The sequence below is a fragment of the Amblyraja radiata genome, chromosome 3, assembly GCF_010909765.2.
Source record: "Amblyraja radiata isolate CabotCenter1 chromosome 3, sAmbRad1.1.pri, whole genome shotgun sequence".
In the NCBI taxonomy this organism is placed as follows: Eukaryota; Metazoa; Chordata; class Chondrichthyes; order Rajiformes; family Rajidae; genus Amblyraja; species Amblyraja radiata.
Genome location: NC_045958.1, coordinates 111,530,006 through 111,547,039, shown reverse-complemented (window position 1 = coordinate 111,547,039; position 17,034 = coordinate 111,530,006). Strand labels below are relative to the sequence as shown.

Below are 17,034 nucleotides of genomic sequence, written 5' to 3'. Positions count from 1 at the left end.
CGCATGCAGTCGCCTGAAAAATCGCCTAAGTGGGACAGACCCAGCAGAAGGTTAAATAGGGTAGACTCGGACAAATACACATAATTATTCCAGGCCCACACTCAGAGAATGAAACAGGGTCCCGACCCAAAACGTCTCCTATCCAGTGATGCTGCCTGACCTGCTGGGTTACTCCAGCATTTCATGTCCTTTTGTGCATTAACCAGCAACTGCAGTTCTGTGTTTCTTGTTAGACAATGATAATAGACATAAAAAGCTGGAGTAACTCAGCGGGACAGGCATCATCTCTGGAAAGGAATGGGTGACGTTTCGGGTCGAGACCCTTCTCCAGACTGAAGAAGAGTCTCGACCCAAAATATCATCCGTTCCTTCTCTCCAGCAATGCTGCCTGTCCCACTGAGTTACTACAGCTTTTTAAGTCTATCTTTGGTGTAAAGAACTGCAGGGGTTACATGAAATTAGGGAAATCAACATTAGTACCACCGTGGTTTTAAGCTGCCAAGCACAATATGAGGTGCTGTTCCTCCAATTTGCGCTGGGCCTCACTCTGACAATGGAGGAGGCCCAGGACAGAAAGGTCAGTGTGGGAATGGGAGGGGGAGTTAAAGTGCTTGGCAACCGGGAGATCACGTTGACCGAGGTGGACTGAATGGAGGTGTTCAGCGACACGATCGGCAGGTCTACGCTTGGCCTCGCCGACACATGCCGATGTATGCTCAGGTTTCCTTCAACATTTGCTGCCCGTTTATGGGTTCAAATACTGCAACACCTAGCTGGGGTAGATAAAGGCTTTGGACGACCTGCCCTTCAGACCATAGAACAGTAGAGCACAGGAACAGGCCCTTCTGCCCACAAGCCTAAAGGACCTGTCCCACTTAGGCGATTTCTCAACGGACTGCCGGCGACCGTCAATTCACTGGCACTCGCTTGAAAAACCGGGAATTGGAACGGCAAGTGTCAGAGTGGAACACACACACACACACAAACACATCGCAAAAGTGGGGGCTAGGGAAAGCGGGGGAGCGCTGTCTGAAATTCACACGGTGCAACGCCAAGGTGATACAGATACACACCGCGATGAACAGGAAGGTTAAGATGGCTAATACAGTTTACGGTAAGTCCTTTAAAAGAGAAGGAGAAGGAGTGGAGACACTTTTAAGAAGCCAGACAACTTTTAATAAGCCAGAGATACACAGCTGTGAAGTTTGGCGGACATTTAACATTACCGGTCGGTTATCCTTGGTTCTGAAAACTCGTGCTTACGTTTTTTTTTCCCAATGAGACAATGAAAATGCCCGGTCAGCAAAGGCGATTAACTAAAACTACCTAAGACTACCTCGACTACCATAACTACATGGCGACCCCTCTACAACTGCACCTACGACTACAAAAGTACCGATTTTCTCCATGGCGACCAATTTTTGGTCACAGAAAAATTTTCAACATGTTGAAAAATTTACGGCGACCATACTGAGGCCGCGACTAGTTCCCAGAATGCGGGAACACCTCGTGCAGGTCCTCCTGCACTCGCCCAAAAAGTCACCTAAGTGGGACAGGCAGGGAGGTAGTGATCATAATATGGTTAGTTTTAATCTGCAATTTGAGAAGGAGAAGGTTAAATCGGAAGTGTCAGTGATGCAGTTGAACAAAGGGGACTATGAAGGCATGAGAGAGGAGCTGGCCAAGGTAGACTGGAAAGGGATCCTAGCAGGAATGATGGTGGAACAGCAATGGCAGGAATTTCTGGGCATAATCTGGAAGACACAGGATCATTTCATTCAAAAAAGGAAGAAAGCTTCCAAGGGGAGTAGGAGGCAACCGTGGCTGACAAGAGAAGTTAGGGATAGAATAAAACGGAAAAAAAAGATGTATAACTCAGCAAAGAGTAGCCGGAAGCCAGAGGATTGGGAAACTTTCATAGGACAACAGAAGGAAACAAAACGGGCTATACGGGCTGAAAAGATGAAGTACGAAGGGAAGCTGGCCAGGAATATAAAGAAGGACAGTAAAAGCTTCTTTAGATATGTTAAGGGGAAAAGAGTAGCAAAATCAAATGTGGGTCCCTTGAAGGCAGACACGGGTGAAATTATTATGGGGAACAAGGAAATGGCAGACGAACAGGTACTTTGGATCTGTCTTCACTAAGGAGGACACAAACAATCTTCCTAATATAGTAGTGGCCAGAGGATCTGGGGTGACAGAGGAACTGAAGGAAATCCACATTAGGCAGGAAATGGTGTTGGGTAGTCTAATGGGACTGAAGGATGATAAATCCCCAGGGCCTGATAGACTGCATCCCAGGGTCCTCAGGGAGGTGGCTCTAGAAATAGTGGACGCATTGGTGATCATTTTCCAATGTTCAATAGATTCAGGATCAGTTCCTGTGGATTGGAGGATAGCTAATGTTATCTCACTTTTCAAGAAAGGAGCGGGAGAGAAAATGGGGAATTACAGACCAGTTAGCCTGACTTCGGTGGTGGGAAAGAGGTAATAATGGGGCATTTGGATAGCAGTAAAAGGATTAGTCCAAGTCAGCATGGATTTATGAAAGGAAAATCATGCTTGACTAATCTTCTGGAATTTTTTGAGGATGTGACAAGTAAAATGGATGAAGGGGAGCCAGTGGATGTAGTGTATCTAGACGTAAGGCTCGATGTTGGGGCCGCAAATGTTTACCATATATATTAATGATTTGGAAGAGGGAATTAGGAGCAACACTAGCAAGTTTGCGGATGACACAAAGCTGGGTGGCAGTGCGAACTGTGAAGAGGATGTTAGGAGGTTGCAGTGTGACCTGGACAGGTTGAGTGAGTGGGCAGATGCGTGGCAGATGCAGTATAATATAGATAAATGTGAGGTTATCCACTTTGGCGGCAAAAACAAGGGGGCAGATTATTATCTCAATGAGGTTAGGTTAGGTAAGGGGGAGGTGCAGCGAGACCTGAGTGTCCTTGTACACAAGTCACTAAAAGTTGGCATGCAGGTACAGCAGGCAGTGAAGAAAGCTAATGGAATGTTGGCCTTCATAACAAGAGGATTTCAGTATAGGAGTAGAGAGGTTCTTTTGCAGTTGTATAGGGCTCTGGAAAGACCACATCTGGAGTATTGTGTACAGTTTTGGTCTCCTAATTTGAGGAATGACATCCTTGTGATTGAGGCAGTGCAGCGTGGGTTTACGAGATTGATCCCTGGGATGGCGGGACTGTCATATGAGGAAGAATTGAAAAGACTAGGATTGTATTCACTGGAGTTTAGAAGGGTGAGGGGGGATCTTATAGAAACATATAAAATTATACTCACCTCCCTCCGTGTGGAAAACGTTGCCACTCTGATTTCGAACAAACAGTTCCCCATCTGACCTCAAACCGATGTCCTCTTGATTTCCCTACTCTGGATAAAAGTATTTTATTCTATAGGATGCTGCTCAACATGATATCAGTGTGCCACAGCGGAGATTTGTACAACTATTCCACAACTTGTGAAGGGGATGCATTCCTGGAAAATTTTTCAATTAGCAAAATTTTGTAAACAGATAATACTAGACAAAATGCATTACATTGTATGTTCTTAAAACTGACAATGGTGCACAATTGATGCAGTGACTAGTTTTATCATAGAACATAGAACAGCAAAAGAACATGTTCTTCAGCTCATAATGTATGTGCCAGACCCAATGCCTAGTTAAACTGATCTCACCTGCCTGTATGATTCATATACCTCTATTCCTGCATCTCCATGTGCCTAGTTAAAAGCCTCATAAACGCCACTATCGCATCTGTCTCCACCACTACCCCTGATAATGGTGCGCACATCTCCATTCATCTTTCCCCCTCTCACCTTATAGCTATGGTTGGACATGTTCACCCTGGGGACAAAAGTTCTGACACTCCTCTCTCTCTGTCTCTCTCTGTCTCTCTCTGTCTCTCTCTGTCTCACTCTGTCTCACTCTGTCTCTCTCTGTCTCACTGTCTCTCTGTCTGTCTCTCTATCTCTCTCCGTCTATCTCTCTCCGTCTATCTCTCTCCGTCTCTCTGTCTCTGTCTCTCTCCCTCTCTCTGTCTGTCTCTCTGTCTGTCTCTCCATCTCCGTCTCTCTGTCTCCGTCTCTCTGTCTCCGTCTCTCTGTCTCCGTCTCTCTGTCTCCGTCTCTCTGTCTCCGTCTCTGTCTGTGTCTGTCTGTCTGTGTCGGTCTCTGTCTCTGTCTCTCTGTCTCTCTCCATCTATCTATCTATTTAGATGTAGACATGTATCCCAAAGGGTCAAGTATGTTTGTGAAAATGCATAAAGGGTCACAAATGGAGGAGTTAATGGTGATTCATTTACAGTATGTATGTGAAATGGTTTGGGAATGTACGTTGCAAGTCTGCCTTACAACTTTGTTCTGCTTCTTCTCTGATAGCCTGAAGGATGTCACGACAGACAAGTCGGTGAAACCTAAAGTGAATTGCATTATGTCCAGTTCCTCCTTCACAATGCTGACCGTTCAGGGTGAGGACAGTGGGATTATATGGGAGACGGTCTCTAGTAGCCGGTGTTCCACCCCATGGGCATCAGAAAGCACCGTGTCCGATGCCAACAGCGTGGAAAGCAACACTCTCCCCTTCCCCCCGGGAAAAGTCATCTTTATAACGGACCAGTTGACTCGGTCTTCGGCTGCGAATGGACATCGGAGCAGTAAAAGGGATAAGTCTGGGAAGCGTCGCGTTGAGGCAGCGGAGCCGAGGCCCGGAGATGCTGTGAAGATACCCAGAAATAATGTGTGTGTTGCAAGGGGACACGCAGGGACAGCTGAACCAGCCGTGATATTAGGAGCTGCAATGGACAGCGTGACAAATTCAAGACTGGTGAAGGATTCGAATGAATCGGAAGGACGGTCTGAGTCACCATTGGAACATGGACCGACATTACCGAAAATAGCAGGAAAATCCTACGAGGATGGAAATGTGAGCCGTCATCTACCTGTGTCCGTGGAAGAGGACATCCGACCACACGCCCCAGTACATTGTCGAAAGAAACGCCACCTTGACACTGTGAGTCCGAATGAGCAAAGTGCCACGCCGGGGGATAGCCGTTTAAACAATTTATTTTCAACAACACCCGAACAACACCTTAATATCTCTCCAGCAAAACTCTCACGAGAGCCGGGTGAATCCCAAGCTCCGAAACGTTTCTCAGACACGGGACTTAGTTCAGCATTGCATGAAAGGAGCGATTCAAGACTGCCGTCAGAAACCAGTCCAAAGCCGATGAGGGTTTCACGTTCAAAGGAGACTTGTAAAGGCACAGAGTACGTTTTGTCACCAAGCAAGGCGGCGACAGCAAATGGGACAATTTGTACAGGCAAGGGTGAGTTGCAAACGCGTGGCGTTACTGGTTCATCCTCGTGTCATGAAACATCTATCCCAGAAGGTGTAGGTTTAGAAGTAGCATCTGCTGCACTAGAGCATGCCTCGTATTTAAACAGAAGTCCGACTGGACTAACGTTAAAGAAAGCAGTGCCACATCATTTTCCACGCAAGCAAGAAGTTGTGATACATGAGGGTCAGACTCCCCCAATGACACATCCAGAAATCGAACATCGAGGGGCTTCCACCACCTCCCAGTCCGAACTTATCGAGCCTCTGGCAAATGCAGAATTGGGAGTCGGTTGTAAAGACGTGGACAATTTTGTACCAGTCATCAAAGATGAGGGTGTGGAAGCTCTAGATGGAGATTTGCAACATTCATCTTTGGCTCCTGCTCTTGGGAATTGTGTAGATTGGGAAACCCCGCATCATTCAGCAAGACAAGAAGCGAAGATAAGTGACAAACTGTTTTACTCGAGGGCGAATCCGGATCTTTTGGAAGCGCTGGACGTGGATCTGAACGGATCCTTTCACGGCATGTGCAGAGCGGGGGAGAAAGATCGCCACTCGTTGTTAGTAGGGCTGGAAGATGCGGCGGGGAAATTACACGGTGAAACAGACAGGGAGATTCAGAGGGCGGCTTTCAACATTGTGGCTGAAGGCTCGGAAATACTCAACATCATTGCTCCAGCAAGCTATCATTCAGTGGACCAAGAGGCGTGTAGCAACATGCAGAAAAACCTGACATATTTGCAAGCCAATCCCATTATCAAAAGGAAAGACTTTGAAGATGAAAACTCACTGAGATTGCTGGGTCCCCCACAGCATAGCAACCCTTTGATTTCATGGAACCACAATCCTTTCACCATTGGGAAATCCAAACCTTCATCCGTGGAACATTCTGATCATTTTCAGGTAGCTGGGCCTACTTCCAATTTGGTCGGGTCAAATCCTTCCGATGGGATTGGAACCAATCCTACACATGGGAATGAGTCGAACCCCTCCCATGAATTTGGATCCAATCCTTCCCAAGCAAATGGCTCCAATCCTTCCCATGGGATTGAGTCCAATTCCCTGCCATCCCAGACACCCAATCCTTCCACCGAGGCAGCTCCCAATTCCACCTCAGCCGAGCAATCCACTGCGGTTGCCACGGCCTCCACGAAGAGCAGAAGCAAGGAGGTCGACTATTTTGAAAAATACACCTTGGTGGACGAGCTGGTGCCCATCGAGATCGTTGCAACAGAAGATTGGTCGCTAGAAACGCTGGCTCCGGGGTTGGAAAATCCCTCCGTGACAAATCGAGATAACGGGCCGAGCTCCGAGGATACGAAGCTTTTTAATTTTGACGAGTTCGACATGTCTGGAAATGCTGGCAGCTGCATTCTGGACGGAGCGGAAAACTATGGAAGGACGGACTTATCTGTACAAGCGCGCACGCCCAAGACATCCCGTGGAAGCGAGCAAGAAGATGCCAATAATAATGCCGGGGCATTTTATCAGAAGGAAGCAGGTTCTTTGCTGTTCGACACGACGGAAGGCATCCTATCGCGCTCCCACGACTTCCCGATCTCAACCAAGCTGATCGATATCGCCCTCCTGGAGGAGCCGCCTGCCCTGGCCTTTTATTACAAAGATCTGTACGAGGAAGCGAAGGGCCGGAGGGAACAAAACAACGAGCAGTCAGACGAGGACGGCAGCAACCCTGAATTTTCCTTCCCCTGCCAGTCGTCCGACACGGAGGAGGGCAACGGCTTGTACTTCGAGAAGTACGTCCTGAAGGACGATATCCTGGAGTCTATGAGCCGAGTGGCGCCGCAGTGGGCGCCTGTGGGCGAGAGTGGACAGCCGCTAGCCGTTGCAATTGGTGCCAAAAGGCTGTTTACAGAAAACCACGACCAGTTTCCTGCGATAGACGTGGACGAGGCAGGAGTCCCAGGGCGGGAGAGAGATTCTGAAAAAGCAGCGGAGGTACAACAAGCGGGGGAAGAAGAGCCGAAGGAAGAAGATGAAGCTCAGAAGGCTGTGTCCGAGCCTCCGTCCATACAAGTATCAGAGGAAGCAGGGTCGGCAATTGAGATGAAGGAAGAGAATTTTAACGAGATGTCAAGTGAAGAAGTACAGGCCACTCACGTGTCACCTCCTGAGGAAACCTTTCACGCAGAAGACATAATGTCAATCTCCTCAGATGTTGAAGAGCATTCAGATACAGGGCATCTTGCCAACATAAACCATTCATTTGAAGAGTATGGAGTCCTCTCCAGTGAACCAGGATTAGAGGATGTTAATGCCGTGGCAACGCTGGAAATGAAAGATACCCTGGAATGTATATCCAAGGACAAAACACCGGTTTGTCCGACTGAACTTGAGATATCGAAGGAGGAACAGTCTGGTGAACAAGGAGGATCTGAAGAAGGATCTGAAGTGGAAGACGAAGCTGAGTTGGAGCAGGAAGCTGACCAGGAAGGGCTTGGAGAGCCCATAACTATTCAACACAAGGCATACGATCAAATAAGTGAAGATGAGCCCATGTTAGTGACTGAAGAACTAGCTCCACAGATGTTGACCGAAGAAGATGGGGACACTGTTCACACGATGGGTGAAGAGGTCTACAAAAGTGTCAGCCTGGAAGGTGAGCAACTATGTACAGAGTCAACGGAAACAACTGGAGCTAGCGATGCAATGGGAAGGCTACAAGCTGAAGTAATGGATCTACAGACAGTTGAAAGCACGTCAAAGGAAAAGACCGGCCTTGAAACGGAAAGCCAAGGAAAGCCTGTGGATGAAGGAGTTTCACGAGGAAAGAATGATGTGACGACATCAGAAGTCAATGATGATGAAATGATCCCCGATCTTGCCGGAGAATTGCAGGAGGGAAGACGCCTGGCCGATGACTTTGTGCTGCTGCTACAGGGCGAATGTGAGACAACTGAGGTGCCGACGCACACAATACTTCCTGACGTTTTCACCTACGAACAAGATTCAAGGCAGATCTTTGAAGATATTCCAACTGAGGAAGATCCTCATGGAACGATCAGCAAAATAGAAGATCATGGCGTGAAGCCTCCCCAAGAGCACTACCATCAAGATATTATCCATGATCAAGCAGATGATAACATTGAAACGCATCTTCATGAAGACCAAGTGAATCTACTGGCGAAAGATACAGAGGAGGAATCCACGGATTTTATTCTACCGGAAGATGTGAACATTATCGAGGATGAAAATAGCCACCCATGCCTCGATGATCTGGAAATTGTAGACAAGGAAGTGGAAGAAATTAATCAAAAAGAGACTGAAGAATTGAATGTCCAAACGACAAAGGGGGAAGATGCTGAAGAGCTAATCACACCGAGACCAGCAAAGTCAGCAGACACTTACTGCGTTACCTGCGGCTTTCCTATTTTTGCAATCGATAAGCTGTTCGGGGAACATCAAGATCATGATGTCATAGCAATAGATACCGCTGTGGTGAAAGTTAAAGTAAGTAACTTCCTTTTTATAGACTCGATGAGTCATAGAGTTTTACAGCGTGTTTTACAGGCCCTTCAGCCCATCTTGTCCACACCAACCAACATGTCCCATCTACACTCGTCCCACCTGCCTGCGTTTGGCCCATATCTCTCTAAATCTGTCTTATCCACGTACATGTTTAAATATTTCTTAAACATTGCGATAGTACCAGCCTCAACTACCTCCTCTGGCTGCTTGTTCCATACACCCACCTGCCTATGTGTGAAAAAATTCTCTCAGGTTCTTATTAAATCTTTTCCCCCTCATCTTAAAACCTATGTCCTTTGGTTCAATTAAAAAATAAAAATAAAACTTACTTTTAGATCATCTCTCACACTGAAGCATTTGTTCCAAATTGCAGCCTTATGGTACAAAACATACTCTGTGGTACTTGGTTAAGGTTAAGCAAACTTGTGCCATACCATATCAAATGATCAAAAAGATGAAGAAGAGTCTCGACACGAAACGTTGCCTATTTCCTTCTATCCATAGATGCTGCCTTCCCCGCTGAGTTTCTCCAGCGTTTTAGTCTACCTTCGATTTTCCAGCATCTGCAGTGCCTTCTTAAACAAATAGACAATAGGTGCAGGAGTAGGCCATTCGGCCCTTCGAGCCAGCACCGCCATTCAATGTGATCATGGCTGATCATCCCCAATCAGTAACCCGTTCCTGCCTTCTCCCCATATCCCCTGACTCCGCTATTTTTAAGAGCCCTATCTAGCTCTCTCTTGAAAGCATCCAGAGAACCTGCCTTCACTGCCCTCTGAGGCAGAGAATTCCACAGACTCACCACTCTCTGTGAGAAAAAGTGTTTCCTCGTCTCCGTTCTAAATGGCTTACCCCTTATTCTTAAACTGTGGCCCCTGGTTCTGGATTCCCCCAACATCGGGAACATGTTTCCTGCCTCTAGCGTGTCCAAGCCCTTAACAATCTTATATGTTTCAATGAGATTGCCTCTCATCCTTCTAAACTCCAGAGAGTACAAGCCCAGCTGCTCCATTCTCTCAGCCTATGACAGTCCCGCCATCCCGGGAATTAACCTTGTAAACCTACGCTGCACTCCCACAATAGCAAGAATGTCCTTCCTCAAATTAGGGGACCAAAACTGCACACAATACTCCAGGTGTGGTCTCTCTAGGGCCCTGTACAACTGCAGAAGGACCTCTTTGCTCCTATATTTGATTCCTCTTGTAATAAAGGCCAACATGCCATTCGCTTTCTTCACTGCCTGCTGTACCTGCATCCACCCCATATCCCCTGACCTCGCTGTTGAGTTGGAACCAAAAGATGGTTAGTTTAGTTGAGTGGTTAGTTTATTATTGTCACGCGTACCGACATACAATGAAAAGCTTTTGTTTGCATGCTATCCAGTGAAAGAAAACACGATACATTATTTCAGTGATGCCGCCCACAGTGCACATATAAAGGGTACATCATTCAGTGCAAGATAAAGTCCTGTAAAGTGTGATTAAAGACAGTTCAAAGGTCTCTAATGAGGTAGATAGTAGGCCAGACCACACTCTCGCTGGCGAGACGACAGTTCAGTTGCCTGCTACCAGCTGGGAAGGAATTGACCCTGAATCTGGAGGTGGGCGTGTTTTCACACTTCTGTTCCTCTTGCCTGATGGGAGAGGGGAGAAGAGGGAGTGACTGGGGTGAGACTGGTCCTTGATTACGCTGCTGGCCTTGCCGAGGCAGCATGATGTGTAGATGGAGTCGATGGAAGGGAGGTTGGGCGAGTCCAGAACCAGGGGCCACAGTCTTAGAATAAAGGGGAGGTCATTTAAGACTGAGGTGGGAAAAAACTTTTTCACCCAGAGAGTTGTGAATGTGGAATTCCCTGCTACAGAGGGCAGTGGAGGTCAAGTCACTGGATGGGTTTAAGAGAGAGTTAGATAGAGCTCTAGGGGCTAGTGGAGTAAAAGGACATGGGGAGAAGGCAGGCACAGGTTATTGATAGGGGACGATCAACCATGATCATAATGAATGGCGGTGCTGGCTCGAATGGCCGAATGGCCTCCTCCTGCACCTATTTTCTATGTTTCTATGTGATGGACTGGACTATGTCCACAAATCTCTGCAATTATCTAATACTAATGGTGTAAACTAAACAAAATTATTTAATGTCTGATTATTCCTTGCATAGTCTTGTTCCTGCTATTGATATTTTAAATGTCTTGCTGGAAGCAGCATTGGTTGAATGGTGATCAATAAGGAATAAAAATACATCTTGTGGAGGATGCAGGTTTAAGGCGAGGGGAGAGAGGTTTAATAGGAGACTGAGGGCCACCTCATTCACACAAAGGGTGGTGGCTGTATGAAACGAATGGCGGAGGAGGTAGTTGAGGCAGGGACTGTCATAGAGTTTAAAACACATTTGAACAGGTACATGGATAGAACAGGTTTAGAGGGATGCGGGCCAAACGCAGGCAGGTGTTGAGTTCAGTTCAGTTTATTGTCACATGCACCGAGGTACAGTGAAAAGCTTTTGTTGCGTGCTATCCAGTCAGCGGAAAGATAACACAAAATTACAATAAAGTCATTTACACTGTATAGATACATAATAAGGGAATAACGTTTAGTGCAAGGTAAAGCCAGCAAAGTCCGATCAAGGATAGTCTGAGGGTCACCAATAAAGTAGATAGCAGTTCAGCACTGCCCTATAGGAGAGAAACAGAAATATAGAAACATAGAAAATAGGTGCAGGAGTAGGCCATTCGGCCCTTCGAGCCAGCACCGCCATTCAATATGATAATGGCTGATCATCCAAAATCAGTACCCCGTTCCTGTATTTTCTCCATCTCCCTTGATTCCTTTAGCCCTAAGAGCTAAATCTAACTGTCTCTTGAAAATATCCAGTGAATTGGCCTCCACTGCCTTCTGTGGCAGAGAATTCCACAGATTCACAACTCTCTGGGTGAAAAAGTTTTTCCTCATCTCAGTCCTAAATGGCCTACCCCTCATTATTAAACTGTGACCCCTGGTTCTGGACTCCCCCAACATCGGGAACATTTTTCCTCCATTTAGCCTGTCCAATCCTTTAAGAATTTTTAATGTTTCTATAAGATACCCTCTCATCCTTCTAAATTCCAGTAAATACAAGCCCAGTCGACCCATTCTTTCATCATATGTCAGTCCCGCCATCCTGGGAATTAACCGGGTGAACCTACACTGCACTCCCTCAATAGCAATAATGTCCCTCCTCAAATTAGGAGACCAAAACTGTGCACAATTCTCCTGGTGTGGACTCACCAGGGCCCTGTACAAACTGCAGTAGGACCTCCTTGCACCTAAACTCAAATTCTCTTGCAATGAAGGCCAACATGCCATTAGCTTTCGTCACTGCCTGCTGTACCTGAACGCATACTTGGGGGAAAAGAGGGAGTAGCCAGGGTGCGACTGATCCTTGGTTACGCTGCTGGCCTTGCCGAGGCAGCTTGAGGTATAAATGGAGTAAAGGGAAAGGAGGTTGGTTTGTGTTTGGGCTGCGTCAACAATTCGCTTGGTGGGACCAGTGTAGATGGAACATGTTGGTCGGTGTGGCCAAGTTGGGCCGAAGGGCCTGTTTCCATGCTGTATGACTCTATGACTAATAATTTAGGATTAGTTGTCAAACAATCGTGAAGTCACCTCCCTTCTGCACAAAATCTATTGCAGTGAGGGTAGTCCAGAAAAGTGTGGAATAATCTGTACCAGGCAATTCGGGAGAGGTGGATTCACAGAACTGCAGAAGCTGGTTTACAAAAAAATTACAGGAGTAACTCAGTAGGCCAGGCAGCATCTCTGGAGAACATGGACAGGTGATGTTTTGGGTCATGGAGTTATAGAGTGATACAGTGTTAAAACAGGCCCTTCGGCCCAACTTGCCCACACCGCCCAATACGACCCAGCTGCACTAGTCCCACCTGCCTCCGCTTGGTCCATATCCCTCCAAATCTGTCCAATCCATGTACCTGCTAACTGTTTCTTGAACGATGGGACAGTCCCAGCCTCAACTACCTCCTCTGGCAGCTTGTTCCATACACCCACCACCCTTTGTGTGGAAAGGTTAAATCTTTTCCCCTTCACCTTGAGCCTATGTCCTCTGGTCCTCGATTCCCCTACTCTGGGCAAGAGACTCTGTGCATCTATCTGATCTATTCCTCTCATGATTTTGTACACCTCTATAAGATCTCCCCTCATCCTCCTGCGCTCCAAGGAATACTCAACCTCCCTCACCCATTCCTTCTCCCCAGCGATGCTGCCTGTTCCGCTGAGTTACTCCAGCATTTTGTGTCTATAGGTTTAAGAAGGAACTGCAGATGCTGGAAAATCGAAGGTAGACAATAATGCTGGAGAAACTCAGCGGGTGAGGCAGCATCTATGGAGCGAAGGAAATAGGCGACGTTTCGGGCTGAAACCCTTCTTCAGACCTTCTTCAGAAATTTTGTGTCTATATATATTTTTAATTTAGTTTAGAGATGCAGCGCGGAAACAGGCCCTTCGGCCCACCGAGTCCATGCCAACCAGCGATCCCCGCACAACCAGCGTAACCTACACACACTAGGGACAATTTACATTTACACCAAGCCAATTAACCTGCAAATATTAACCTATACGCTATTTTGAGGTTCACGCTATTTTTCAAGTAAGTAATCTCCGAGTAAAATGTGAGGTGCCTTAGTTCTTTGTACCATAACTAAAATCCACATGGAGTATTTCTGTTCATCAAAGTAACAGGCCCGCAGTAAGTATAGTAGATTATTCCAATAAACATTGTTACAAGGATGTCCGAGGAATATGGTTTATTAATCCATGGGATGATAAATGGTGCAGACTCGGTGGGCCAAAGGGCCTGTTTCTAGGCTGTATCTCTAAACTAAACACATATAGTTATCTTTCAATAAAGAACAGAAAATGTCTGACTGGAGACAAACTCACAATATTTGGACTCAGTAAATTATTTAAATATCCAGATTAAGTTATTGCTGGATATCAAATGATAATGGACGATTGCTTGCGACCATTTTTGTAGCAGCTGGTTAATTTCTGGAATATTAGTCATTGCCTGTGTCATGTTTTATCTGTCAGACATATTAATTTAGGGAGTATTGTGATTTAATGAGAGCAGTTAACAGCTGTAAATTCAGTGGCTGTGGAGAAGCATTAGCCGTAAATTCTCATATGTTCTGCATTTTAGTTTAGTTTAGAGATAAAGCAAGGAAACAGGCCCTTCGGCCCACCAAGTCCACGCCGACCAGCGATCTCCACACATTTATTTATTTAGCGAATGCAAAGTCCTTTAGCCAAGCAGTTGCCTCTTGATCTGCTGTATGAAGGGTGACAAGTCCTCCTTTGAGTCTTTGTTGAGGGCATGCTTCAATGATGTGTTGCATTGTTTGCTGCTCTCCACAAGCACACCATGGGGTTGGACTGCTGCCCCATTTGTGAAGGCTGGCCAAGCAGGGGCCATGTCCAGTCCTGAATCTATTCAGCATCGTCCACTGCTTCCTTGGGAGATTGGTGCCAGGGTGGGTGGGGTCTGACACCAGATGTTTATTTGGGACGTCCTTGGACTCCCATTCCCTTTTCCAAGCTGATTGGATGGTGAAATCAGCTGGTGGTGGGTTCTTCCAAATTGGTCGTCTAGATGGAAGTCGAGCAGTGGGTGGGTTGAAGATGTCCATGTGAATTGGCAGATGAGGGGAGTTTTTGGTCTTTTGGAGCATCCTTTGAGTGAGGACTACTCGCCGGATTTGTGGAGGGGCTATGTTGGATAGGACAGGGAGCCAGGGGAGTGGTGTTGAGCGGATTGTTCCTGTGATGATCCTCATTGTTGAGTTCAATTGGGTATCCACATGGTGTGTGTGGGATGACCTGGACCAAACAGGGGCACAATATTCGGCTGAAGAAAATGCAAGGGCTAGTGCTGAAATGCGCAGTGTGGGGGCAGCAGCCCCCCACTTTGAGCCAGCAAGCTTACTGAGGAGATTGTTTCTGGACTTCACCTTAGCTGCTGTTCTTTTAAGATGTTCCTTGAAGGATAGGGTCCTGTCAAGGGTCACTCCGAGGTAGGTTGGAGTGGGGGCATACTTCAGTTTGGTCCTGCTCAGATAGATGTTTGGTTCTCTTGTGGCTTCTGCATTATGGAGGTGGAACACACTGGAGACCGTTTTTGCTGGGCTTGGTTTTAGGCGCCAGGTTTTGCAGTACTCGTCCAGTTTAGCAAGGTCTTCATTGAGCACCTGTTCCAATGTTCCAAAATCTGGTGCTTGGAAGGCCAAACAGATGTCATCTGCATAGATGAATTTGCGGGATTTGGTGGTGGGTAGGTCATTTGTGTAAAGGTTGAACAAGGTTGGGGCTAAAACTGACCCTTGCGGGAGCCCATTCTTCTGCATTCTCCACACATTAACATTATCCTACACACACTAGGGACAATTGTTACATTCACACCAAGCCAATTAACCTACAAACCTGTACGCCTTTTGGAGTGTGTGGGGGAAACCGAAGATCTCGGAGAAAACACACGCAGGCCACGGGGAGAATGTACAAACTCCGTACAGACAGCACCTGTAGTCAGGATCGAACCCGGGTCTCTGGCAGCATCTCTACTGCTGCACTCCCGTGCCACCTATGGTATTATTTGCATTAAGATTCCTCCTGAGACATGGTGCCAGATAATGTTGAGGTAAAGTGATGTGCAGAAATAAACTGCAGATGCTGGTTTTCACCGACACAAAATACTGGCGTAACTTAGCAGGACAGGCAGCATCTGTGGAGAGGAATGGATGACGCTCTGTGTTGAGACCCTTCTTCAGACTGAAAGTAGTGGGTGTGGGGGAGGGGAGGGGGGGGGGGGGGGGGGGGAACGGAATTGGAGGTAGGAAAAGACCAGAACAAATTATGCCTGGCGATAGATGGCCAGGAAAGGGTGGGGCCCATAAAGGCTCATTGTTGGCTGGGGAAGAGGTGATAGCGAAGGGGTGCAAGGATGCGAACAGTGGAACTAATAGGGCAGCTAGAGTGGAGGAGGGAGGGGGAAGGAGGGAAAGCAGGGGTTGGCTGGGGAAGAGGTGATAACGAAGGATTGGTAGTTTGGTTTAGTTTAGTTTAGTTTACTGTCACGTGGACCAAGGTACAGTGAAAAGCCTTTGTTGCTATCCGGTTAGAGGAAAGACAATACATGATTACAACAGTGTACAGATATAGCTGGTATTACCCAGTTACAGTTTTCGTGCAATAATATATAATCTTTCAATAAAGAATAGTTAATGGATCAATGGAGAAAAACGAATTCCTCCATTGGCCTCCTCTATTGTCAGAGTGAGGCCCAGCACAAATTGGAGGAACAGCACCTCATATTTCACTTGGGTAGTTTACACCCCAGCGGTATGAACATTGACTTCTCTAACTTCAGATAGCCCTTGCTTTCCTTCTCCATCCCCTTCCCCTTCCCAGTTCTCCCACCAGTCTTACTGCCTCCGCCTACATTCTATCTTTGTCCCGCCCCCTCCCCTGACATCAGTCTGAAGAAGGGTCTCGACCAGAAACGTCGCCCATTCCTTCTCTCCATAGATGCTGCCTCACCCGCAGAGTTACTCTAGCATTTTGTGCCTACCTTCGAGAAAAACTAATAATATTTTGACACAGTGATTTTAAGTATCCAGATTCAATTATTGTAGAAATAAAGAATTGGCATGTAGTAAAAGTAATGCTGTGGTTGTTGTGGGAGAATTCAACATGCAGGTAGACTGTGAAAATCAGGTTGGTACTGGACCCCAAGAAAGGGAGTTTGTGGAGTTTGCCTTCGTGATGGATTCTTTGAACAGCTTGTATTGGAGCCTACCAGGGAGAAGGCAATTCTGGGTTTAGTGTTATGTAATGAACCGGATTTGATAAAGGACCTCGAGGTTAATGAGCCATTAGGAGGCAGTGACCATAACATGGTCAGGTTTAATCTACAATCGGAGAGGGAGAAGAGTAGATCAGAGGTGTCAGTGTTGCAGTTGAATAAAGGGGACTATGGGGCCATGAGGGAGGAGCTGGCCAGAGTTGACTGGAAAGATACACTAGCAGGGATGACAGTGGAACAAAAGTGGCAGGTATTTCTAGGCATAATACAGAAGGTGCAGGAACAGTTCATTCCTAGGAGGAAGAAAGATTCAAAGGGGAGAATGGGACGACCATGGCTGACA

At 46.8% G+C, this 17,034-nt stretch overlaps 1 protein-coding gene across 1 annotated transcript in view; it reads left to right on the top strand.

Annotated features, from left to right (window-relative positions):
- cmya5 (cardiomyopathy associated 5) overlaps positions 1-17,034 on the top strand; it is an 82,326-nt gene that overhangs the window by 11,978 nt on the left and 53,314 nt on the right. Inside the window, exon 2 of the mRNA XM_033018589.1 lies at positions 4,399-8,827. Within this exon, the coding sequence (XP_032874480.1) occupies positions 4,399-8,827 (4,429 nt within the window). The remainder of the gene's footprint in view (positions 1-4,398; positions 8,828-17,034) is intronic.